The following is a 25,807-nucleotide window of genomic DNA, read 5'->3' on the forward strand; positions in this document are numbered from 1 at the left end:
GATTGAACAAAAAAAGGAGTAAATTTAAAGTTAATGTACTATAAATTTAAAAAATCATATGGTGCACTTTTATTTCAAAACAGATAAATAATATATTTACAAAACAATGATTTTTTTCTACTTATAATTATTTTTTTCATTAGCATTGATTAATATGATTAATATGTTTCAAGATTGGTGTCTGCCCTTAAGCCGAGGCCATGGCATTAAAAATATCAGCTGTTTTTTTAGAGCATGTTCTGTTCAAATGTAAATAACTTATCTTGTTGCTAGAAATATTTTTTAAACCCTTCATGGCATAGTTAGGTTTTATATAATGTAAATTTCTTAGGAGGCAATTTCTCAGAAATTGAGAGTTCTCCGAGGTTTACTAGATGTAAGAGATTGGTGGACATATTTACTACTACTTTTTGCTATTTTACTACTTCATAAATGTCTATATCCTGTTTCATTCCATAATGAATTCTTTATTATAAACTCTCCTGTTCATGGGTGGTTAACTTGTTCTTCTGGGGGATTCCTGTGCTTATTTATGAGTGCAAGGCACTGAAATTGCTAACGAGGACCAAAGGGCTCCTTTTGGACTACCTGCAGTCAGGCTCACCTCTCCTGGAGATGAGCCTCTAATAGAAACATGACTATTCACACAATCTTTTTTTGTGCTTTAGATGTGGAAACAACTTCTGTGCACCTCATCGCTATGCAGAAACTCATGGCTGCATCTATGATTACAAGAGTGCAGGGAAGAGATACTTACAGGAAGCAAATCCTGTGGTAAAAGCACCAAAACTTCCAAAAATCTAATTCTTGCTCTGTGCCTACTGTTCTGCCTGAAGAATTGTATTACAGTGACAGAAGAAATACTGTTTAGACGGCATTGTTTTTGTTCGGCTCCAAAAGACTTGCCAAATGACAAAAGTATAAGATGCATAATGTTGGAGACTGAGAATGCTACTGTATTTGACATCTTTATTCTTTGGTGAATCAAAAGTTTTAAAAGTAGTTTGAAAAACTTTATAATGATTTAGCTTTGTTATTGCATGTCTTGTGTTATGTTATATTTGATACTGCAATTTTACTAGACAAGTCTTCAAAAGATGTACTTTAGGAAATTAACATTAACTGTGTGACCAGCTTCCACACTGCACTGAAATGATCTGTCAAGTAATAGCTCTACTCAAATCTACCTGTTTTGTTTTGTTTTTTACTGGAGTAGGGTAAGTGAGAGTTTTAAAAAAATCCATGTAAAAATTATTGAGTTTACTAAAACAAGTTCCTTTTTATTTTAAGCTATTTTTTATAAAAAAGAGCATTTGGTTTTCTTGTGTAGTTTTAACACATATATTTCTTCCATATTCAGATTGACATTCAGATATGTATCCATTCTATAAAACACAGCATGTTAATCATAGTATATATTTCTTAAAATACTACTTTTTGAATGGTAGTTTTAAAACAGAAGCTGTCCCACTTGTTGCCATTAAATACAGAGCCCAACTTTACACTTCTTGAAAAAATGGCTACACTTAAAGTAAAATCTTACAGCTTGGTTTATTTTTCTTATATGTTGAGTGCTATTTCCAGGAGAAATTCAAATAAATGTTTATTCATTATGAGTTTGATTATTTGATTATTTACAATAATTTTTATTTTATATATACCTTCTTTATAAAATCATTTAATTAAATCAGTAATTTGTTCTACTTGGAAAAAATGACCATCAGTATAAAAGTATTATTTTAGGGCATTAAAGGTGCTCTGCTTCCCAGATATAACCTATAAAGCAGCTAAACTTTTGGGAGACCACTTGCTTCATGGGAACTTAGCCAGATCTGATCCTGAACCCTTGTAAATAACAGGCAGCAATCCAGGTAGACTCTGCAACTGTAGCCCAACCCAGGTGGGATCTGTTGGGTTACCAGAAGGTGCCATCCAGGGCTTCTTTCCCCACGCAAGGTCCAACTGGAGAGTTAGGTTATCTTTCTGCTACTTCCTGTAGGAGACTAAATACTGAATGGACAAAGATGCCTTCATTTTCCTAAAGACATCTGAAGGTGCTCCTTCTGAGCAAGAAGGAGAAATACATTTACAGAGGGAAAGGTGAGAAGTTAGTGGAGTGACACAATTAGGTGTTAATGTACCTTTTAGGGGAGCTATATAGGCTGATGAGAAATATTTTTATCTGTGTCGAGTAGTTCAGTTTTTCCCTCTTATCAAGACAGCATGTGCTTTAGACATTGAAAATAGAAGAACTCTGTTACATGGACAGGCTGCTAAAAAGTGGACCAAAACCTGTTTATTCTATAAATAAATATGAATATTAAAACCAGGGAGTTAGGAAGTAAGATTCCTAACATACTTTATGGTAGTTAGCCAACAACTGACCCTATTTTAAGGCAGGGCAGGCAAGTAGTCCTACATGATAAGTTCCCACTGCCTGAGGGTAATCACTATCTTGGAGAAGAACGGGATCAATAAATTCCTTATGTTAAGTTTATTATCATACAGAATATTTAAAGGACTGACTATCCCTGAAGACATAATGTCCCTCACTGGAGATGGACACTGTGAGGCCACATTCAAAGCTATGCTCCCTTGGCCCTTTACCCCATCCTTAAAATCCTTAAAAAACAAGAATCCTAAGCCTTTAAGCATGCCTCCTCTCTGAGGCTGCCTGCATTCCCCTTTCTTCAAGTGTGTACTTTGCCTTAAATAAAGCCCTGCTGCTAACTTACAGCATTTTGTCTCTGTGAGAGACCTTTTCCTACTGGTAAGCGTCTTTGTTACTTTGCTAGTTCATTCAATTTTCTAAACTTAAGTACTAGTCTTCTCTCTGTTCTACTTCAGACAGGTAGGGAAGGGCTATAAGATCTCTAATTAGGGCTCACAAGTTCCCATAACCTGGGTGACTATGATATAATGAGTCATAAGAAATACATATTTGGCTATTCAGATGACCAAATTCATATTTCCCAGGTATATTTGGTCTCATCCACATTCCTGGAAATACTGCAGAGTCTTAAAGGTGAAATGGGTGTCTTGCCATGTTAATGAGAAACTTTGGACCCCAACCCAAGAGTGAGGGCTGGAGGTTGAATCAACCAATGGCCAATGATTTAGTCCATTATGCCTATGTAATGAAGCCCTCAAAAAAGAGCTTATCACTCTCTTGGATTCTGCTAATCAGTTGGAGAGAGCTTCTGTGCTTGGGGAACTGGAATGCCTCCCTGTGCCACCAAGCCAGACCCCAAGATCCACAAGGGTAGAAACTCCATTATTTGGGACCTTGTTCTATGTATTTCTTCATCTGGCTGTTGTATCCTTTACAGTATCCTTCATTAAACTGGTAAACGTAAGTGTTTTCCTGAGTTCTGTGAACCACTAGCAAATTCATTGAAACTAAGGGGGTGGTCTTTGGAATCTCCAATCTGTAGCCCATAGGTCAGAAATACAGGTAACAAACAGCCTGGGGCTTGCAACTGGTGTCTGGAGTAGATGATGGAGGGCAGTCTTGTAGGTTGGAGCCCTTAACCTGGGGAATCGGGTGTTATCTTGGAGCAGACGGCATCAGAATTTAGTTGAGTTCTCGACATCCTGCTGGTGTTTGACAATTGCTCAGTGTATGTGTAGGAAGCCCCCCTGCCACATTCACACGTTGGAATTGGGTCCAGGAACCTGAATGGAGTTATATTACTATTACTGCTGTGTATAATACTACTATTATTGTGTATGAAAGAACACATCGTAGTGGATGGGACTGTGGCTGTACAGTCATACTCTTTAGTAGCCTGCATGAAAATCTCCTTTCTTTGCTTTGAGGAAGTTCCCAGATAATACTCTCACTCCATTCAGTGCTCTGCAGCTCCCCCAAATCCTGGGGTAGTAGGGGTTAGTTCCTGAACCGTGCAGATTCAAGCAGACAGCAGATGCCAGGTGACCCTAGTTTCAGGAGTTGGCAAGGGACTGGCCTCATGCTGAGCAGGAGTTCAGTGAGCTTTTCTTTCTTCCCTCTGTTCTTCCTTGCTCTCTACTAACTGCATGGCTGCCACCATCCACTACTACTCTTGCTTTAATGAATTCCTTCCTTATTTACACTTGCCTGGCCTGTGTGTGAATTCTTTCCTGATCAGAATCAAGAACCCTTCCCTGTCTACGTTGAGGTTGCACCTAGTGTGCAGGGAGAAACCTCCCCAGACGCAGCTGCCTGGCAGTATGTTCATGAGAATGGGCCAAGATTGTTCTCCAACCTGTCTCAGTTCTCATGTGCAGACATCCACCTGGGGATTTCCCAGCTCTGGCTGGCTTCTTGTTTTAGGCAAAGAGTGGGTATGAACCCACCTAGAGAGGTTAGCAGCTTGCACTGCTCCTTTTCTGCAGCTCATACCTTAGTAACTACCTACTGTAATACCTCTACCACTGCTAGGAGATAAGATGATTTACATAGAGGTACATTTTTAAATAATTACATATTTTTAATGTGAATCATAGAGATATAAATAGCTTAAATTGAAAGTGAAATAAAATTGATGTAAGTTACAAGTTGACTGAAAATTGACAAGAAAGGGTACATACAACAAAATCATAAATGTAGATATGAATGGAATCTGGGAAATAGTATAATGTTCCTAAATTTTCTTTAAAAACTACGTTAAACTTTAAAAATCATAGATGAAATTAAAGTACATGGTTTAAGAAAAATTATATAAGGCTAAAAAGTAAGTAAAAATTTCAGCATGGGCAGCCCCGCCAATATATTTAGAAATTATTTTTTGACACTCTATTATTACAGATGAGGAATCTTGCATGGTAACACATTACCTCAATATTTAGTTCCCAGTTATTAGTGTATTAGTCTGCTCATGCTGCCATAACAAAATATCACAGGCTGGATGGCTTAAATAACAGAAATTAATTTTTTATACTTCTGGAGACTAAAAGTCCCACATCAAGTTCCAGCAGAGTAGGTTTCTGGTGAGCTCTCTCTTTCCTGGCCTTCTCCTTGTGTCCTCACATGGCCTTTCCTGGGTGTGTGGACATGGACCTCTTTGGTGTCTCTTTTTGTAAAGACATTAATCCTATGATACCAAAGGCCCCATTCTTATCACCTCGTTTAATCTTAATTACTTCTCTACTCCAGATACAGCCACACTGGGGATTAGGGCTTCAACATGTAAATTTGGAGGAGACATATTCTTAGTCCACAGTGGTCAGTTATTTTTTGTTACAGTAGTTATTTCAAATTCACCCATGCCTCTGCAGTTACCCTGGTCCATGTCACCATAGGTTTCAGCTAAGCTATTCCAATAGATTCCTAACCTAGCTCCTTGAATTCATTTTATCCCCTTGTTAGGGAGTGTAAGATAAATTCTAACCGAAATAAGCAGGCAACGAGAGGCAACAAAGGGCCAGGCAGTTTATTTGAGCGCAATTCCTGGGTGATGTTCCCTGGTTTGGCTATTACAGGCTGGGGAAGTCACACGCAGTCAGGGAGGTGGGGGCTTATAAGAGGTTAGGAGGAGGAGGAGTGGGCAAGCTATCCTAGGGGGCGTGGAGAGGTATGATTGGCTAAAGGTGACATAATAGACAGCTAGAAACTTTTTTTCTTCCAAGAGGGAGGAGGCTGACATCCAGGTCTTAGTTGGCACATCAGAGGGATGGAATTCAGGAAGAGCTGTCCCCTTTCCATATAAGGCACAGACCTTGGGGTCTGGTCTGTTCTCCTTTCATGGTATCTCTCTGTTCTGTTCGCATGTCCTTGTTTTTCCTTCCTCCAGCCTAACATTCCAGCCTTTTGGTCATAATGGGCAACGACTTGATCTGGCTACTTCAGGCTGACAAGGGGCGTGGTGGGGGTTTGAGGCTGGTATTAGGCCAAAGGAGGGGGTTCAGTGGGAAGAGATGCGTAACAGTGGAGTAACATCTGGTTGGTGGCGACCCAGGTCATCTGGGTTAGCCGCTGTTGGAGGAATCTGAGGACACAAGGGGCAACTAAGAGTAAACCACAAACTGTTATTAAGGGGCCCAGTAGGGGTATTAGCCAGGCCATTATGGGGGACTGGAATTCTGGATCAAGTTTACATCTCAATGACTAGTATTAGGATTTAGTATAGATAAGACTGCATTATTGAAATGATACTTTTCTCTAAAATCACCCTCATTTTTATTAGAAGTAGCCAAATTAAGAAAATAATTAGCAGTTGGCTTGATTATTTGCATAAGTGCAGCAAGAAGAGCAATTGATTACATAGGCTCTTTTAAATATGCTTTGCTGGAACTTTTTCTAAGGAATTTCAGATTGGACTTTTAAAAGCTTCTTGAGGCCAGAAAGCCCAGCCAGACTTGCCATCAGGTTGTGCCTGCAGTACCTGTACATTTGGGTGAATTCCTCTCTTCTTGAGGTTCCCAAGACATGAGGTTTCTGCACCTGCCAGGAAGTGACCTTCCTTACTCACCTGGTAAGGCTGCTGGGAACTCTGTAAGCAAGGTACCAGGCCAGTTCTTCTAAGGGGCTTTGTTGGCTTTATTAAGTCAACCTTAGTTCCTTAAAGCTGTTCATATCTGAGTTTATGCACATGTCTCTCAGGTATGACATTCTAGTCAAAGCCTTGGTAGTATAACCTGTGTTTTTAATTGGTCCTCTTACAAGGAAAGCAGGTTCTTATTGAACTTATGCAAATAAACATACTGCCATGCAATATAAAAATAGTCACTGAAAGTTTTTAAATTCTGGAGAGATCATGTAGAGAGAAAGATAAATGTTTCAATTCTGCTTATAAAGGCAGTCATTTACTAAACTGTTGTCAGCTTGAGAGAAAAAGCTTAAAACACATTATCAACAACATTTGAAACAAAAAGCCACAAAATCATCTTCCTTAGTTTACTTAATCCTATGTAACTAATACCTGTTCTGCTGAAATCTAGTTTCTTTCTAGTTTAGGATTAATAAACAGTGAGTATAGATGACAAAAGACTTACAAATGACAATGGTTAAAGAGCTGATGGGAGCTTACTGTAAGACAGTTGTCATAAGGAAATTTGGATTTCTGTAACACAAAACATTCAGTAACAAAGTTTAGCATCATTCTTTTTGACAGGGCTTTCTAGGTAAATATATATCAGATAAATAAGCCAAATTAGCCAAATATTTTCTCCAATGAGAAAAAGTTCCTCTGACATGTTCCAGGGGCCCTCTGGAAAATATCAGAGTTAACTAGAGGTAAAAGTACCTTTTTGAATTTGATTTTGGGAAGTTGTCAGAAGAAAGTTTCTGTGGCACTTGCTTAAATAGGATTATAGGTTGCCATGAAGCAATACTTATCCATTTAACTAGAATGACAACAAAGTACCTCAAAGGCAAATAAAGAAGGTTACACAGTTGTTAGCAAAGTTTAGCTTTTAGTTCTTTTAATATTAAGATCTCATTTTCTTAACTACTCCGACAACTCACTGAGACTTCAAGCATGAGAAACTGCTTTGATTAAACAATTAGAGAACCCATTGCAATCTTTCAATATTAAGAGCAGACTAACAGTTAAGAAAACTTTGTCCTTTTTAACTGAAAACAAAATTCTAATTTTGCTGTGTACTTGATACCGAGACTCATTTGCTTTAACTTTATGCATAGTACGACCATATTAAATTCTTCTACAAACTTTGTATACCCTTCTTTTTTCATTTAGAGTTCTCTCTGTAAAAACAGCTGTACTTTAAACAAAGTTACTTTCTCTTATCAAAAGACACATTCTTTAGCATGCAGAAATGTTTTCTTTATTATTTTAAGTAGTTTTAATTAGAACTTAAAACCATTAGGTACCTTAATTTTTAGTGAACACTGAGAAGCAGGCTATTATAAACTGTTACACTAGCATTCTTTAGATTGACAAATTTATGAACATTTTATAATTTCTGTAACTATGAGCTTTACAGCACAATCTCTCACTAAACACAAAGTATATCTTCTTAACTTAGCAAAACTTTAAGGTTTTAGGTTACCACAAAGATTCTCAGGCTGTGGGTAGGTATACACACTGTAACACACAATTAAAAAGGTGTTCACTTGCTGCACTTATTTAGTTCACTCATTCATAACAGCTATGCTAGATTACTTACAAGACCTTTACTGAATATTAGACAAAGCCAAGCCTTTAAGCATTTTATTCTTAAAAGATTTTGCAGATAACATCAACTTAAATGACCTTAGGTAAACTTAGGCAGTTGATAACCACAAGGACATGCCCGCCTCAGCCAAACCCAAATTAGCATTAATGCTTAACATTTTTTATCAGATTTTCTGGAAGTTTTAGAATGCCCAATTTTCACAAGCGCTTGTTTTTAAATCAATTTTTATTAATACCATCCGGAGGTAGGAAAATACTTTTCATTTGCACACTTAGACACACAAACTTACAAATTGAGACATAATGACTACAGTTAGCAACACTTTTCATATAAAAATATATACACAGACTGACAAACTGATATAAAGATTTGAGTTACTGATATTTAATTGCTTTCTTTCTTTTTAGCTTTTTGTCCGTGGCTTCCAGAACCAGAGGGTGGGAGGAGCATGTTCCGGTGGGGGAAGAGGGCGGTGAAGGCGGAAGGAGAGGGGGAGGGGCTGGTGCAGCCACCGAAATAGGAGAGGAGCAGGAAGGCAGCGTGGTTGAGAATGTAGGACTTTAAGATGGCGGCGACACGTGAAGACAAAGAACTTAAAGATGGTGGCGGAGAGGGGTGGGGGTAGCGAGCTGAGGGAGGTGGGAGACTAAGGTCCTCTGGCAGATCTGAAAAGGAAGAAGGACTGGGCAGAGTAAGAGGCTGACAATCTTTAACTGGAGATCGGGCCAGGAGAACCTGAGTCATTGAACACTTAACATAAAGGTCTGGGCGGGAGCGCTAAGTCCAAAAGGCCTGCACATATGGGATTTCACTCTACTCTCCGCTCTAGCGGCAATAATTACTTAAGTCGGTGAGGAGGCCAAAATCGAAAGTTCCCTCAGGGGGCCAGTGAGATCGGTTGTCCAAGGGATACTGAGGCCTGGCCTCAGAGCAAAGAAAGACTAGCTTCCATTTGTGAACTTCTCGGGACAAATATAGAGTAGCCAAATTAGAAATGAGACACCACAGTGGGGTTTGAGGCTCTGCTTTTGAGGGCTGGTTCCCCATATCTGTGTCACTCCCCAACTAATCCCGCTGAGAGGAGCACCCAGCATGCCAAGTGCACCAAGTCAGGGGAGACGGCCTGGGAGCCTGGGTGAGGGACGTCTCCCACACCGCAGGGCCAGGGGTGGGCCGGATGCCCATAGAGGGTGGGCCGGATGCCCAAGGGGCCGGATGCCCCAACCTGGATGTAGCTACGATTTCTAATGGACCAGGTGAAATGGAGTTAGGGAAGGAAACAGACCGGGGGAAACTGAGGGATTCATGGGAAAATAGTCCATGCAGTGGAGAGCAGAGGTCCTGGGTTGGGGAAGGAGGGAGCAGGGCTGCTGATGGCCGGTCTGGGCCCCGTGCTCACACTCCTTCCCGGGTTTTGGCATCAAATGGAAGATAAATTCTAGCCAAAATAAGCAGGCAATGAGAGGCAACAAAGGGCCAGGCAGTTTATTTGAGTGCAACTCCCGGGTAATGTTCTGCGGTCTGGGTATTACAGGCCGGAGAGGTCACACCCCGTCAGGGAGGTGGGGGCTTATAAGGGATTAAGAGGGGGGGAGTGGGCAAGCTATCCTAGGGGGCGTGAAGAGGTATGATTGGCTAAAGGTGACATAATACACAACTAGAAACTTTTTTCCTTCCAAGAGGGAGGAGGCTGACATCCATGTCTTAGTTGGCACATCAGAAGGATGGAATTCCATATAAGGCACAGACCTTGGGGTCTGTTCTGTTCTCCTTTCATGGTATCTCTCTGTTCTGTTTGCATGTCCTTGTTTTTCCTTCCTCCAGCCTAACAGGGAGGAAGAAACTTCTTCTACCCCTCCAAGTTTTCCTAGCTGATCTAAGAATCAAATTGATGTGAGACAGATAAAGAAAACCCAAAGTTGGTTATATATGTATGGGGGAGCCATAGACGTGGGTTCCAAAGACAGGGAGAATGAGGTACATAGGTCAGCCTGAACTGAGAAGGGAGCAGGAATCTGAGACTTAATAGGAAAAGGGAAGCAATTCACAGGAATATGAAAAGAATAAATGTTTGATTAAAAAAACATGATGGGCTACACAGAATCAATTGGGGCAGAGAGGAAAATTTAACCAAATGCTCTGTCACATTCCTTCCTATCTATCATCCCTAGTTTATATTATAATATAGCTATCTGTGGTGATAGCCCTCCTCCAGAAGCAGTTCCTTTATCTAAATCCCTTTTTCTGAAGTTGGGGGGAGGGGTGGGGATGGTGGTCAAAGTATTTTCCTTAGTCTTTTGGGCCTTGATGGTTTTCACCTCAAAATAATCTGCATGCGAAAGTGGCACATCTTGGGGCCACTAAAGTCTGGATTGCTGCACAAGTGAGGGGACCATAAGCAATAAGGGGCTACATCATGGCTGACTTCATAGGCAAGAACTTTGGATTTTCTTCTGCATTGGGAAAATATTGGGGGTTGTCTCACCTGAGGGTTTCAGCCCCAGGTAAGTCAGATGGAAAAATGATTGTGGCTGCGGGGGGAAACATATTCCCACCAGGGGTGGGCAAATAAACTGGTGTAACCGAAATCAGTCTGGGGAAAGGCCAGGTTGGGAGAAAACCTTTTATTGCTCACCAGAAGGCCTGGCTCCACTAGGACCCTCTGGCTGCTGCTCTCACTCTACAACTCTGCAGGCAGCAAGTGGGCTCACCTCTCTGCCAGCCCCTTCCCGGAGAAACTCTGTGGATGGATCCCTGGTGACTGACAGGTGCCAAACCAATTATGCAACAGAGGGGAAGAGAGAACAGTCTCTCCCCACCTCTTGCCCTGGATGCTGTGAGAAACTGCAGCAGTATATGTAAAAGGGCAAAGGCCAGGCAGGAGACTCTGAAAATAATGCAATTTACCCCACAATGACAACAAATATTTGGGTAAAAAGCGGCTCATACTAAGCTTTATTCTCATGGTGGCAGGCCAAGTGCTAGAATCACATCTGCCTCTGCATGCGGCAGGCCTGTCTCAGTCTCTGCCTCAGCTCCAGTCTCTGCCCCAGGCGCTGCCTCTATTCCAGGCTCTGCCTCTGCGCCCAGCTTCTGCTCTCTTCTCTAGGCTCTGCTCTTCCACCAGGGGATCTCTTTTATAGTCATACCAGCAGTATTAGCTTATTGCCAACAGGTATGCAAGCATACGCCTGTACAGTTGGCTAAGTATTACATCATTGCATGTACACAATGGGTATCAGGTGACGATCCTAGTCATGGAACTTCCATTTTCCCTACAGGGGCTGACATAATTGTATTAGGCAGAAAAATAGATATGAGTGGGGTGGACAGAGAAAAAGGCCAGAAAGTCCACTAAGAAGACCCAAAATTAATCAATTAAAGCTCAAAAAGCCAGGAGCAACTTGGCCTGGAATGTTTGACTATTCCCCAGATAAAGGAGGGTACCTCAGCATAGCCTATTTCTTTATTGTGTTAATTATGCAGGCCCAGCTTATTTTTTTGCCTTTACCTATATGCTTTTTTCTCATCCTTTCAGCCCTAATTAGGTAGTTTGTAACCTACACAACTATTTTAGCATGCAGGCCCAGCCATAAACAACATGGTGAAAGGCAGGAAGGATTCCATCTTAAAGTTTGTATTTTAATACCCATGAAGTTAAAAATGTAAGATTCTTAACTTACTCTTTAGCAAACAGACAATAACTCAACCCACCTTGGGGGCTGGGCAGGCAGTCTGATATGCTCCCAGACCAAGACACCCATATCCCAGGGAGAAATCAGAGCAGGAAGTTCCTTGTATTAAGTTAATTCTAAGTATTCAAAGACCACTTGTAAGTCTGGGGAAAGGAAATCCCGGGGCAAAATACCTCTAAAAACCAAAATCAGTCAAAGGGAGAAATAAAGTTTAAAACCCGTTTATTGCTTACAAAACTGCAGTCTTGCCCATCTCTCTCTCCTGCTCAAGCAGCTACAACACCAGCCCTCCCCCTCACCTCTCAGGTACAGATAAGCCCTGTGTTGCCCAGGTAATCACCCAGTGATATGGAGATGAACTTCTCCACCCCTGAGGAAAGATGCAAATGCACTAAAGCCATACTTCTCTTCACCTCTGAACGCCTGTTGATATGCAAATGTACCAAAGCCAGGCGAGATATTCTGGAAATGTTACCATTTTACCCATACCACTTAACAAGTCTGCACCCCCAGTCCTCAGTTACATTCCTAAACAATTCTGAAAAGGGGGAACCCCCAACCTTTCAGGGTGCTCCTCTTTGAGGCGCCCACACTTTCTAAGTGCGTAATCTTTTAACTTTAAACTCTCTCTTTTCAACCTTTCAGGGGGCGCTTCTCTCTCTGAGGTCACCCACACTTTCTAAGTGTGCAACCTTTTAATCTTAAATTTTCTCTCTCCAACCTTTCAGGGTGCCTCTCCTTGCTGAGGTTGCCTGCTGCACTTTTTCTCTCTTTAAGTAACTTTAAATAAAACTTTTACTCTGCTTCACTACTGTGTTTCTGCCCTTCAATTCTTTGTCTCAGTGGGGATAAGGACCGAGGAAAATACACAACGCTTTCCCAACAATTGGACTTGTTTTGAAAAATCACTCTGGTGGTTGTGTAGAAAAAAGAGGGCTGGAAGTCAGGAGACAGAGAGGTACAGCGATCATCCATCCATGTGGGAGTCACAGAGCTGGGACTTGGATGTGAACTCCCCTGGACGATTTTCACCCCCTCTCCTCAAGCCACCAGCTTATTTTTATTAAACTATGGATAATCAGATAAGAAATTTTACATGCATCAAACAACAAATCTACCAAGAAATCTGTATCTGTGCCTGCCCACCACCTTTGTTTGCCTATCTGTGGATGACCCTTCAGGAAGGGTTTCCTTCCTACAGTTGTCACACATCTGCATCGATATTTCCTCACTGAACCATTTCTATTAGTGCATAAATCTTAAAAAACTTTAACCTCCATTCCCCTCTCCTCTTTGAGGCAAAAGTGAGACAGGGACCATGGGTGCAGTCAGAGTAGGGTGAGGGCCTCCAGGAAAAGCAAGGTGGAATATTTACACTCAGAGCAATGTAACAATGGGCAAAGAAATCTCTATTGAAACTCTGTGCTAAGCATTATGCAAAGTCAAGGTCACACTAATTCTCTAGGGAAAGATACCTAAGAATATAGACATCTTCAGTGAGATCAGTTAAAGGTCAAAAAGCCAGAAGCAACTTGGCCTGGAATGTTTGAGTGTTCTGCAAGGGCATCAGCATAACCCATGACTCCACTGTTAGCCCTAGCAATCAGACTAAGACCCAGCCCACCTTGAGGACAGGGCAGGTGATGCAAGTCCACACCCCTAAGTTTTTTTCATGTTCTCGAAAAATCCTAAACTGCCTATAAAACCCCCTAGACAAGGCACCACTATGGGCTCTCTTGTCCCCTCCTGGCATGAGCCAGGAGTTCTTCCCTCTCACTTTATTTCTAAATAAAAGCTTGTATCTTGCTCTCCTACTTTGAGTGTTTGTGAAGCTCATTCTTTGGCTTCATGAGCAAGAACCCCGGCATCAAAAGGAAATGTAGTACCTCCTTGCTGTCACCCTTAATTATCTCTACAATCTGGTCTTTGTTTCCCCACCATTTTAAGCTCTTAAGCTTTCAACTGGCTCGCCAGAAATCCAAAGGGCCATCTTCATTTCATTCAACCTCTCAATGGTCAAAGATGCTCCTTTAGGTACTTCCTTCTCCCTGAAGCATTTTCCTCACTTAGCCTTTAGGATGCCTCTGTTTTGTTTCTCTTCTTCCTTTGGCTGCTTCCACTAAGTTTCCTTTGCTAGTCTTCTTATCTCTAAAGTGCCACATGACTAGCCTTGAGATCTCTTTTTTCCCCCTATAATTACATAATATCCTATAGGTCAGTGACTGTCAGTGATTCTCACACTGTAGGCCACAACCATTATTCAGCTTTAAAAAAATCAATTGAGTTGGGAGCAGAAGTTTTAAAAAATAGAATAAAGCCAAAGAAGTCAAAGGGAAAGGAAATAGTGTGTTACATATAGGAAGGGTAAATTTGCTCCTTGAAACTTTTAAGTTATGTACTTGGTCAATGTCGAAAATGTATTTTGGATTCTGGGTTGAAGTCAGAAGGTATGAAAGTTACACTCTGTGTGATCTCATTCAATCCTGTGGCTTTAAATACCATTGACCAATCAATTTACATCACTCCTTGAAATCCCAGGGTCTTCTTTCCAGTTGGTAAGTATGTATCTCCATTTGGACGTTTAATTGACAAGTCAAATTTAGCATGTCTGAAATAAAATTCTTGATTTATTCTCCTCCCACCCTGTCAAACTGTACCTATAAAAACCTGTACCAGTAAAAATGGATTTATTCAGGAATAGCAGATGTAAGGCTGGAGGCACTGGAGGGAGAAGGGCAAGGACAATGCAGGCAGAGCAGAGACAGCACCAAGTAGCTCTGTGCCGTATGGGGAAGGAACGAACAGCTCGTCCTGGATTCCAGTCCCATGACGTGCCAACAAACCCGGATGCAGAACCCCTCCATCCAGAAGGAGGAAACCACTGGCTGTCCATCACCCTACCCTGAGCCAATAAAAAATTCCCCACATACCCCTAGTACGGTCCACTTCCCCCTCCCTTCCCTGTTCTCTTAAAAACTCCCCACCTCCCATCCTGAGCGTGACTTCCCCAGCCTGTGATACCCAGACCCAGGAACATCACCCAGGAATTGTGCTCAAATAAACTGCCTGGCCCTTTGTTGCCTCTTGTCGCCTGCTTATTTCAGTTGGAATTTATCTTACATTTTAGAATTTATCTTACAGCAGAAAATTGCAATTCCAGACAAGCAAGCTACAGCAAAAAACATAGGCTAGTCCAGCAAACAAAGGAGAGGAACATTATTTTATGGAGAAGGAGGAGGAAGTTGGGAGGGTGTAGGGACCAAGGGCAGGCTGCCCCAGGATGTGCCACTATGACATATAGATTATTTTGAGCCGGAAGCTCAGGAGGGCACGTTGACCTCCCCTCCCCCAACTCCATAAAAAGAGTTTAGATGGAGGTACTGCTCCAGGAGAGCTATCACCATAGATAACTATATTATAGTAAACTAGGTGTGGTTAGACTGGGAGGGATGGGACTGTCTGTTAAAATTACCATGTGTGTGTGAGTGGGGGGGACAGCATTGTTTCTGTGTGCCCCATCAAACATTTATTTATCACTTATTCTTTTCATATTCCTGTGAATTGCTTCCCTTTTCCTTTTACGTCTCAGACCCCTACCCACTTCTACTTGGTTCAGGATGACGTATGCACTTCATTCCCTCTGTCTTTGGAACCCATGTCTGTGGCTTCTCTGTACATAAAATAATTTAACTTTCGGGGTTTTTTCCTGTTAATCTGTCTCATGTCAATTGAATTCTTAGACCAGCTAGAAGAACCCTGAGGGGCAGAGGAAACGGGGTTGTTTTGGAAAATCCATTGGAGGAAATAAGTGTTCAGAGTGAAGGTTTCTCACTGACTGTGTTGCTGGGGTAGTCAATTCTTACAGGAGACACAATGTACATCTTTTCCTGGTGGGGGACTGTATTTGATGATACTTTCCTGTTGACTATCCTGTTGGGATCTGTATTGACAATTCTTCCTGTAATTGACAGTCAAGTAGTACAGGAGAGCTCCCCCTTCTGGCCTCACAACTCAATTTTGGTGAGGTTTCTTTTTATTTTCACAGCCCTGGACTTAAATGAGAGTTCCATTCTTTTGGTTGTGTTGTTGGGCAGCTACTTTTAGGGAGGTCTCTCCTTGAGCACCAGGTGAGACCCCAACCTGGAAGGGGGAGGATTCTTGACTTTGAGAAAGAATTCTCAGCCACGTTGGACAAATATAGGTGAGGAAGGAATTCATTGAGAGTGGTAGTGAATGGTAGCAGGCAGCAGAGAGCAAGGAAGAACAGAGGGAAGGACACTCATTGAACTCCTGCTTGGCATAGGGCAGATCCCTTGCCAACTCCTGAAGCCAGAGTCACCTGGCATCCAGTGTCTGCTTGAATCTGCACAGTGTGGGACTGAGCCCCTACCACCTAAGGATTTGGGGGAGCTGCAGAACACTGGATGGGATGAGATTATGTTCTGGGAACTTCCCAAAGGCAAAGAAAGAAAGGAGATTTTCGAGTTGGCTACTAAAGAGCATGACTGTACAGCTGCAGTCCTGTCTGGGTCACCCAGGTGATGGGAGCTTGCAAGCCCAAATCAGAGATCTCAGTAGCCCTTCCCTACTTGTCTCAAATAGAACAGAGAGAGAGTGAAGACTTGTGCTTAAGTCTAGAAAGTTGAATGAAATAACAAAGTAACAAAGATGCTCTAGGGAAATGGAAGTTCCATGGCTAGGATACTCACCTGATCCTAACCTATTCGCCCACTGTGTGCATGCAGTGATGTAATACTTGGCGTACTGTGCAGGTGCATGCTTGCCATTATTGCCTCTGTTGCTATAGAAAGAGCTCTGCCAGGTACTGGGAGGAGAGCAGAGGCTGGAGGTGAGAGCAGGGCCTGAAGTGGAGACAGAGCCTGGAGTGGAGGCAGCGCCTGAGGTAGAGGCTGGAGCAGAGGCCGACAGAGACTGACTTGCTACTTACAGACTGCCCCGAAGGCAAATAGGATTCTAGCACTCACCTACCACTGTGAGAATAAAGCTTGGTATAGCCCCTTTTTACCAACAATGCTCCATTCTCATTGTCTGGTCTCATCAAATCCAGAGTGAACTTGCCCAGAGATGAAACTCCCTTCGGCCTGGAGCTACAGACATTTACCACTGGAAGAATGCAGAGACAAAGTGCAAAACGTTGAGCAGAGAGAATCTTTATTTAAGGCAAAATGTACACATTCGAAGAAAGGGGAGTGTGGGCAATCCCAAAGAAGAGGTGCATTTAAGGGCTTAAGATTCTGTCTTTTAAGGCTTTCAAGAATGGGGCAAGGATGGGGATGGGGGTAACATAGGCTTGACATGTAGTCTCATGATATCTATCTCCAGTGAGAGACATTATGTCACCATCCATAGTCTGCCCTCTAGATACTTTGTAACATAAACCTTGAAACAAGGAATTTATTGATCATGTTCTTCTCCAATATAGTGGTTACCCTCAAGCAATGGGTACCTATCGTGTAGGACTACTTGCCCTGCCTTAAGATAGGGTCAGTTATTGGCTGATAACCGTGAAATATGTTAGGAATCTTAGCTCCTAACTCCCCAGTTTTTAAAATGGAATCTTAGTCTTAAGATGGAGTCTCTCCTGTTCTTACTATGCTATTAATATTTTGGCATATTCATCATAGGCAGGGAAAATTACAGACCTCAGTTTTACAAGTCAAAAAACTTGGAGTCATCCTTCACTCGTTCTTTCACATCCACCTCTAATCAATTTGAAAATCCTATTGGCTCTACTTTTGAAATATATCAAACACTATGTGAAGCAAAATTGTCACCAGCATAGCATAGGAAGACTAAAATCAAGACAGAATAAACAGAGGACAACCACATCTTTATGGTCATTAAAAAAAAGAAAATGCATTTAGACTTGGAATCAGGAAACATAAATTCAAAGCTGGATCTATCACGCCATAAGCTTGGTGGTACCTTGGTAGGTAGGTTATTATTCATCTCTTTCTCTGTTTTCAAGTCCCCCATTATTCTTTACATTCATCATTCTAGTGGGAACACGGGTATATCCACTGTGTTATATCAAATGCCATTATACAATTGCAGTCTATTTTATACCAATGCATTCTGTTGTTTGCAGTGAAACACTAAAAAACTAAAAGTGGTTATGTATGTTTAGCTATTTGGTGGAGAGTCAAGTTTGACTGGTTCTTGAAACACTGGTCACATATCTCAGGTCTGACTTCTTTCTTTCCCACAGACTTTAAGAGAGGGTAAGCCATTTCCCTATGTGGGCTGAGGCAATGGAGTGGTAGTATATTAGTAGTCCCCACCACTGCAAACAGATTGGGAATTAACCTGTTGCCACAAGGCCAGTACCCCCTTATTGTGAGCACCTGGTCATTTGTGAGCAATTCCCTTACCGGCAGCTTTCCATTCTATGTGCAAAGACTTCTTTCCAGTTGTGCTTAGTTTCTGTCCTGGCGATCCTATACTCAACTCCAGTCCAGGTGGTAGGAATTCAGACCCAGAACCCGGACACATTCAAGTTGTCAGTTCTCTTTCCCTCAAGACTCTGACCTCCAATACTCTACCCTCTTGCAAAGGCCTTAAATGGTTCGCATTTACTGAGCATCTATTGTGTTGTGCCAGCATTATTTCATTTCATCTTCATAGCTACTCAATTCAATAGATGCTGTCTCTCTTTTAGGTAGATGAAGAGGTTCAGAAAGGTGTTCAGAAAGGTTAAGTAAATTGCCTGGATAATAGTGGTTGAGCCAGGACTAATCCTGGCCTTGCCTCCATGATTACCACTTAACTCATAGATTCCTCCTGATCTGTGAAGAGTCTTTACCACTTCCTATAGAAGGATGGCAGGATTCACATCCACAAATCAAACAACTGTTTTTTTCTTCTCAGGCATGGTTAGGCCTAAGGTATACCAATGAAAGATACTGTTTTCCACCTTCATGGAACATCAGGTGCCAGACGCAGCAGAAAAAGTTAACCAGAGTGTGGCCTCTGGCCTTGCAACCTATTTTCCATAATAAAAGATGGAGAAAATTCATCACTGTATTTTGTATTCTCTGTAATGCTACGTTCTAGATGTGTTACAGAAATGAAGAGGATGTTTGACTTGTTGTATTGACCTGGATGATATTTTGAGCCCACTGTTTTGATCCTGTCAATTTGCTCTTTACTTAATCGTACTTCAAAAGCATACAAAGTGATCAGAATTGTACGGAGGAATTAATTATCCAAGAGATCACTCTTGGACAACAGAACAATTCCGGGAATATTTGACGTATTTGCTCACAATTCACTCATGAATATACCAAGAAATAATAAAATTATTAGTCTTTAATGCGATTTATAATGAATATGATGAGAGAAATTGGCAGTGGCTGAAACTTCTGCAGTTTGATCTAGGAAAATAGTAGCAATAGAGCAAACTGAGAGAGCTATAATCTGTAAAGTGATGTGGGCAAAAGCTGAATGCTGAACCAAATACTTAGATATGTTTGTATTTACACATACAAAGATTAATCCCCATGAAAATTTATAATAAAACATAATTTCAAATCAAAGTCGTAAGTCCCGTAAGTCTTCCTTATACCCTTTCCACGATGTGGAGTGGGGGCTGGGTATACCCATAGCCATTCACCCCCGATTAGGGAGCAACAGCCAACAAAAGTGTCAAGGTCAGCAAAACCATTATTTCTTATTCCCCTTTTCTCCCTTTTCTCCCTTTGGGTAAGGATGTTTTCCATTTTTTCCTCCGAGTTCACGTCTTATTGCTGGACCTAATTGCCTTCTCTTTCCAAATTACTAGTAATTGATGAGATCGAGCCCAAGGGTTACAAAAGGACCGCAGGGGGTAGTGGGAGTCTTTCCCCTTCCTGGGCCGGGTCGGCCGGGGCGCGTTCCGTCCCTTCCACCCACAGCGCAGAGAGGCAGGGAGCACAGACGAGCTGCGCCGCGCGCCGCCCGCGCTCCACCCCCGGGCGAGCACGTGATGTGCACGTCACGTGACGGCCATTCCGCGTCCACTCGCGGAGGGGTGTAAACAGGCCCGGTGGTGGCCCAGCCGCGGCCCTGCTGCGCCCGAGTCTGCGGCATGCTCCGGGCCGGCCGGGGCTGCCGAGCCGCGCGCCCGGCGCCCACCTGAGGTAACTCCTGCGGTCTCCGGACGGGCGTACGCCGCGCGCAGCCGCTGGCGGCTGCGACGAGGCCTGCCGGGCCCTCGGCCCCCACAGGGGGTGTGGCTGCCTGCTGTGCAGTCCGAGACAGGTGGGCTGGGCTGGGCGGGGGCGGCCAGCGAGGCCCGGGCCCGAGCCACCCTGGGCCGGGGCCCAGGTGCTTAGCCGGTCCTAGGCGGCAGCGCCCTAGGCGGCAGAGCCCCCGGGCCGTGGGCCCTTCCGCCCCGGTGCTCGAGGCTGCCTTTGAGCTGGGTTGAGCCGAGGGCCGCCGGAACCGTCCGGGGCTGAGGGCCTTGGGCTGCCAGCGTGGAGTCCCAGTTGACGCCTGGCACCTGCGGGCTGTGAGTCCTTGGGCAAGTCAGCCCTCGCCCTTGGCCTGAATTTGCACATCTGTGAAATAAAAGTCTGGACGAGGTGATCTGTAGGACCTTCTACTTCTGACGTGAGTGATCTTGAGAGAGATCTGTATACATTGGAAGCTTCCAGAGGAAAAGCATAGGCAGATGATTGTCATTTAATAGCTGTTTGTCTTTAACTTTTCATCTGACACGATTTGGATTCTTGTTCACCTGGGTGAAGTTTTGAATGGAGAACTTACTAGAGAAAGCCATAATGGTTTATTTCACTTAAAAATTTTTTTTATTTCTTCAGGCTTTTTTAAATGCAACGGAACCTTCTTTCTTAAAACCATATTTGGAAGCCTAATTCCTAAAAAAGTTAAAGATGAAACCTTTATCTGCCTCATTGTCTTCCCCACCCACCTCCCCAAGGGCCCGCAGAGATCACAAGCTGAGAAGAGCTGTTACAGAGAAAATGTATTGTGTGTTAGTTGACCTGATGAGATTTGGAAGACGAATCTTTTTCGTATGTGGAGTCTTATTATTTTTCCTTTGATTTTGTCTGACTGTGTCATTGAATTAGGAGGCATTTAGTATATTCCGGGCAAAGGCCCACAGATTTCCGACAAACCTTTCTTGTTTCATCTTTTCTTGCATCCCAGTCTCACAGTAAATAAGCTATTACAGTGAGACTTCAAGCCTCGTTGCTGGTTTAGTTGCTCAGGCACAGAATGGGAGTAGAAGATGCACTTACTTAGACTAACTGAATAAGGACATTTCCTCTGAAAAACAATGAAATTTGGGAAGCTGTATGACCTACAAGTGTTACAGTCATGGAATAATGTGAATATACCCCAATTTTTGAAACTTGGGAGCAAGAGAATTTGGATTTTGAGACAATTGGGTTTAGGAATCCCAGGGCTTGGGGAGGTGGGAATCTTTTCTCCCCAGGGCAAATTACCTTTGAAACTGAAGTCAGTCAGAGGGAGAAACAAAGGGAGAGAAACTCGTTTGTTCCCTACAAGCAATTGTCCACTTCCACTTTCCCCTGTGTCTCACCACCAGGCTGCACAAAGACCCCAGCAAACTTCTCTGCTAAATCTGGCAACCCTAAATGTGAAATTTTTATATCCTCTAAGTTAGCTCCAGAAAGAAATTAGAGATGTATAGACAGGAATGAATTGATTCAACCAGTCAAGACCTACTTGTTTTCAATAGTAGTGTCGCCTTTTTGAGAAATAGCTCTGTCTCACTTGTGGTCTCTTTTTTTCCCCCTATGTAGCAGTTCCTTTTCTGCCATAAATACATCATATTTAGGTTTATACTTTTGGTGGTAAACAATTTAAATATCTGAAAACAAAAAAAAAAGGTTGCCAAAATTTCAAAAACATTTGGATCATGAAATGGCATATATATGTATTTTTCCTATAAAAGATAATTTACCACCTTACTTGTTTTCCAGTTACATGATTGACTTCAAGACATGTTCTAAAGCAGTGGAGTGTTCTGATGGAGAATAATTTTCAGGAAGTTCTTATGCCTTTCTCTTTGGCCCCTGTGACTTGGGAAGATGATCACTATGTGCACTGTATACTTTTTATATTTTAACTGTTGTTAGTCTTGTCTGCTATATTTTGAGGAGTTTTAATGTTGAAATTCTTTTTTCAAGGTGTGTAATTTTTAATTCCTCATTTTTGAGTTTTTTTTTAAACTACAACAGATCTAATTTCTTATCTCACTCTGAAATTTCTGAATTTTCTAATTCATTTATTCATTCAACAGTCAACAAAAACCTGAGTGCCTTCTGTGAGCCAGGCTGATGTGATCAGTGTTCTAGTTCTTCAGGTGCTTATCTCTGACTGGCAGTTCAATCACATGCAGTCCAGGGATAATGTGATGAGGGCCTTGAAGAGATACAAACGCTGTGCAAGTTGAGAGGAGGTTGAGTGCCCATCAGGTGGATAGATTGAATGGCAGCACTGCCTGGGGGAGTTGGTATTTAATCCAAGTCATGGTGGTAAAGGTGGAGTCAGGAAGGCAGGCTTACAGAAGAGTAGGAAGAATCAGGAAAGGGTAGAGAATACAACTTTTCAGTTCTACAAAGCATATAGTTTGTTGGACTAAAAATAGTTGATGATGTTGACATTTTGTGTCACTGTGGTGCTCCTCATCTGCATTAAGTACGGAACAACTTTATTATGTATCTATATTAGACCTTCAGATGTCAGTGTAGCTCTTTGAAAAAATGTTTATGAAATGTGTCACAATGTAAAAGCTTTAATTTGCATACATAAAGCTCAAAAATGGTGTAGTACCACCATACCCTTGAAACCTGTATGCCTCTTCTTGATTAGACCCTTCCTTCCCCTCAGAAGTAACCACTGTACTGGATTCTGTGCCTACAATTTCTTTGCTTTTCTTGAAAATGTTATTTTATATGTAGATATCCATGAAGAACATAGGTTACTTTTGTGTATTTTTGAACTTATAAATGGCATCATCTATGTGGGTTTTTTTCTGTGACCTTTTCACATATAATTAGGTCATGTACTTTTTTCACGCCTTTCTCCCGAGTTTCCATCTATGTTGGTTTTTTCCAAATGTTAGGCATTCCCTCAGGTAAACACCTAGAATTACAGTTGCTGCTTGTAGGGTGTACATCTGTAATTTTACTAAATATTGCCAAATTGCTTTTTTTACTCTCCTACCAGCAGTGTATGTGAGTTCCTGTTGGTATCCTGCCTACATGCTCCCCAGTGTTCCATGTGAAGAAATCATACATTTAATCATAAAGGTGTAGTATCCAGAGTGTGTAAAGAGCTCTTACACCTTAACAATAAAAAGAAAAAGAACTCAGTTAAAAAACAAAGGATTTGCATAAACATTTCTTCAGATAAGACATACAAATGGCCAATAAGCACCTGAAAAGATGCTTGACCTCATTAGCCACCAGGTAATGCAACTCTTCTGATTTCAACTATAGTGAAATACGATGGTGCCCCCACTAGGATGGATATAATGAAACAGACAGGTAATAACACCTGTTGGGGACATTGTGGAGAGATTGGAATACTGTTGGTGGGAATGCGAAGTGGTAAAACTACTCTGAGAAACAATTTGCCAGTTCCTCAAACAGCTCAGTGTGGGGATACCTGATGACATAGCAGTTCTAGTTCTAGATATATACCCAAAGAAAAACCGAAACATACATCCACCTCACAACTGTACACAAATGTTCATAGTAGCAGTATTCATAATAGCCAAAAAGTGGAGACAACTCAAATGTTTATCAGTTGGTGAATGGAGAAATAAAATGTGGTTTATCCATATAATGGAATATTCAGCCATAAAAAGGGATGAACTGTACAGTCTCATGCTAAAGCATAGGCAAACCTTGAAAACATCATGCTAAGTAATAAAAGTCAGTCACAAAAAGCCATGTATTATCTGATTACATTTATATGAAATGTCCAGAATACATAAATCTATTGAGATTTGTGTTTTGCCAGAGCTGGTGTTGGGGTGGGGGAAAATGGGAGAACTGCCTGTTACTGAGTAATGGATTTCTTTTTAGGGTGATGAATTGTTCTAAAATTGATAGCGGTGATGGTTGCACAACTTTGAATATGCTAAAAATCATTGAATTGTACATGTAAGAAAAGCCATTGGTAGAAAGAAGGAAATTAAAGAAAAAATAAAGCAATGCCATATTGTGAGAAGCACTATGAAGAGGCCTGTATGGTGGAGGGACCAACACTTGCCCAAGGCCGCATGAGTGAGCTTGGAGGAATATCCCATCTTCCCCCCTTGTATGCGGACCACAGCCTTCAGATGATCCTACAGCCTGGCCAACAGCCTGACTGCAACCTCATGATAGATCATGAGCAGAGATTCCCAGCTAAACTCTGCCTATACCTGACTCACAGTAACTGTGAGACAATAAACATTTTGTTTTAAACCAGAGTTTTGGGGTAATTTATTATGCACAATAAATCACACACGGGTAGCAACATTGTATTATATCTTGCCTTTTATTTTAGTGTGAAGAGCCATAATGGTTAAATTGATAAACCATAATTGACTTTCTATTCATCATTTGTTAACCACAATTTGTGACTGGTAGGTAGTAGTATATTTCTTAACATATTCTCCAAATTATTGGGGGGATGATTATATTTAGAATAGCTTGATGACTTTCTTTTTTATTATGATTTTAAAAATTTGTAATCTCTATGTGATGTGTTAATGAATCTTTATGAACCAGGACAGACCACTTCTAGACCGTATAGCAGTATGGAGCACTTCTCATATTGTCATATCTTCTAGTAACATTTTATATTTAGAAATTGTAGATGGTATTAATGTCTCTTAGGCAGATTTATTTCATTATTTGTGCCTTGAATAGAGGTATTAAAAAAATAATTACTGAGGCAAAACTGCAGTTTCCTAGAAGGCAGTCTTTTCTTAGAACCATATGAGAGGAGGTTAAAGAAGATATTTGTTCTTTTCCATTGAATATTTCTGTATTTTTGTGGAAGAAAGATTGTATGACTATATGATAAGGAACTCGGAGTGCGTTTTGGAATTTGATTTTAGAAACTAAGACAGTGTTTTAAAAGTTTTTAAGGATTCTTTTTCTTGCCTTTTTAAAAATGCAAAAGATATTTATTAACTAACATACAAAGGCATCTGAAATGTATGAAAAAAGCAGACCACAGAAGTTTTCTATGTTTTCTCCTAAAAGTTTTTATGGTTTTAGTTCTTATATTTAGGTCTTTGATCTATTTTTAGGGGTTGATAGGGCATGAGGTGTGAAGTATGGGTGTAAGTTCATTGTTTTTCTTCAGGTATACACAGTTATTTTGGTTTCATTTGTTGAAAAGATGATCTTTTCCCTATTGAATTTCTTGTCCATTCTCAATTCTTTGCCCATTGAAATACCATGGCATTTTTGTTGGAAGTCAGCTAATGATATATGTATGTGTTTACTTCTGGACTCTCATCTTGTTGATTTGTATATCTGTCCTTATGTCAATACCATACTGTAGTTTTTTTTTATTAAGGTACTATTGATATACATTCTTACAAAGGTTTCACGTAAAAAAAACAACGTGGTTACTACAGTTCACCCTGTTGTCGTGTTCTGGCCCATACCCCATTACAGTCACTGTCCATCAGTGTAGTAAGATGCTACTGAGTCACTATTTGCCTTCTCTGTGCTACACTGTTTTCTGCATGATCACCCCCACACCATGTGGGCCAATCATAATATCTCTCAATCCCCTTCTCCCTCCCTCCCACCCTCCCTCCCCAACCCCTCCCCTTTGGTAACTGCTAGTCCCTTCCTGGAGTCTGTGAGTCTGTTACTATTTTGTTCCTTCAGTTTTGCTTCATTGTTACACTTCACAAATGAGGGAAATCATTTCGTACTTGTCTTTCTCACCTGGCTTATTACACTGAGCGTAATATCCTCGAGCTCCATCCATGT

General features: G+C 41.5%; 1 protein-coding gene and 2 long non-coding RNA genes across 9 annotated transcripts in view; 2 read left to right on the top strand and 1 right to left on the bottom strand.

Annotated features, from left to right (window-relative positions):
- LOC130684562 (AN1-type zinc finger protein 4-like) overlaps window positions 1-1,943 on the top strand; it is an 87,316-nt gene extending 85,373 nt beyond the window's left edge. For all 3 annotated transcript variants that reach the window (XM_057505819.1, XM_057505818.1, XM_057505820.1), the window contains exon 10: window positions 669-1,943. In XM_057505819.1, coding sequence (XP_057361802.1) covers window positions 669-804 — 136 coding nt within the window. In that variant the 3' untranslated portion in view covers window positions 805-1,943. The remainder of the gene's footprint in view (window positions 1-668) is intronic.
- LOC130684566 (uncharacterized) overlaps window positions 1-25,807 on the bottom strand; it is a 207,716-nt gene that overhangs the window by 3,090 nt on the left and 178,819 nt on the right. The window lies entirely within an intron of this gene.
- LOC130684565 (uncharacterized) overlaps window positions 19,798-25,807 on the top strand; it is a 149,729-nt gene continuing 143,719 nt past the window's right edge. For all 5 annotated transcript variants that reach the window (XR_008998881.1, XR_008998880.1, XR_008998882.1 and 2 more), the window contains exon 1: window positions 19,798-19,951. This is a non-coding gene — a long non-coding RNA (uncharacterized LOC130684565). The remainder of the gene's footprint in view (window positions 19,952-25,807) is intronic.

Source organism: Manis pentadactyla, chromosome 8 (assembly GCF_030020395.1).
Source record: "Manis pentadactyla isolate mManPen7 chromosome 8, mManPen7.hap1, whole genome shotgun sequence".
In the NCBI taxonomy this organism is placed as follows: domain Eukaryota; kingdom Metazoa; phylum Chordata; class Mammalia; order Pholidota; family Manidae; genus Manis; species Manis pentadactyla.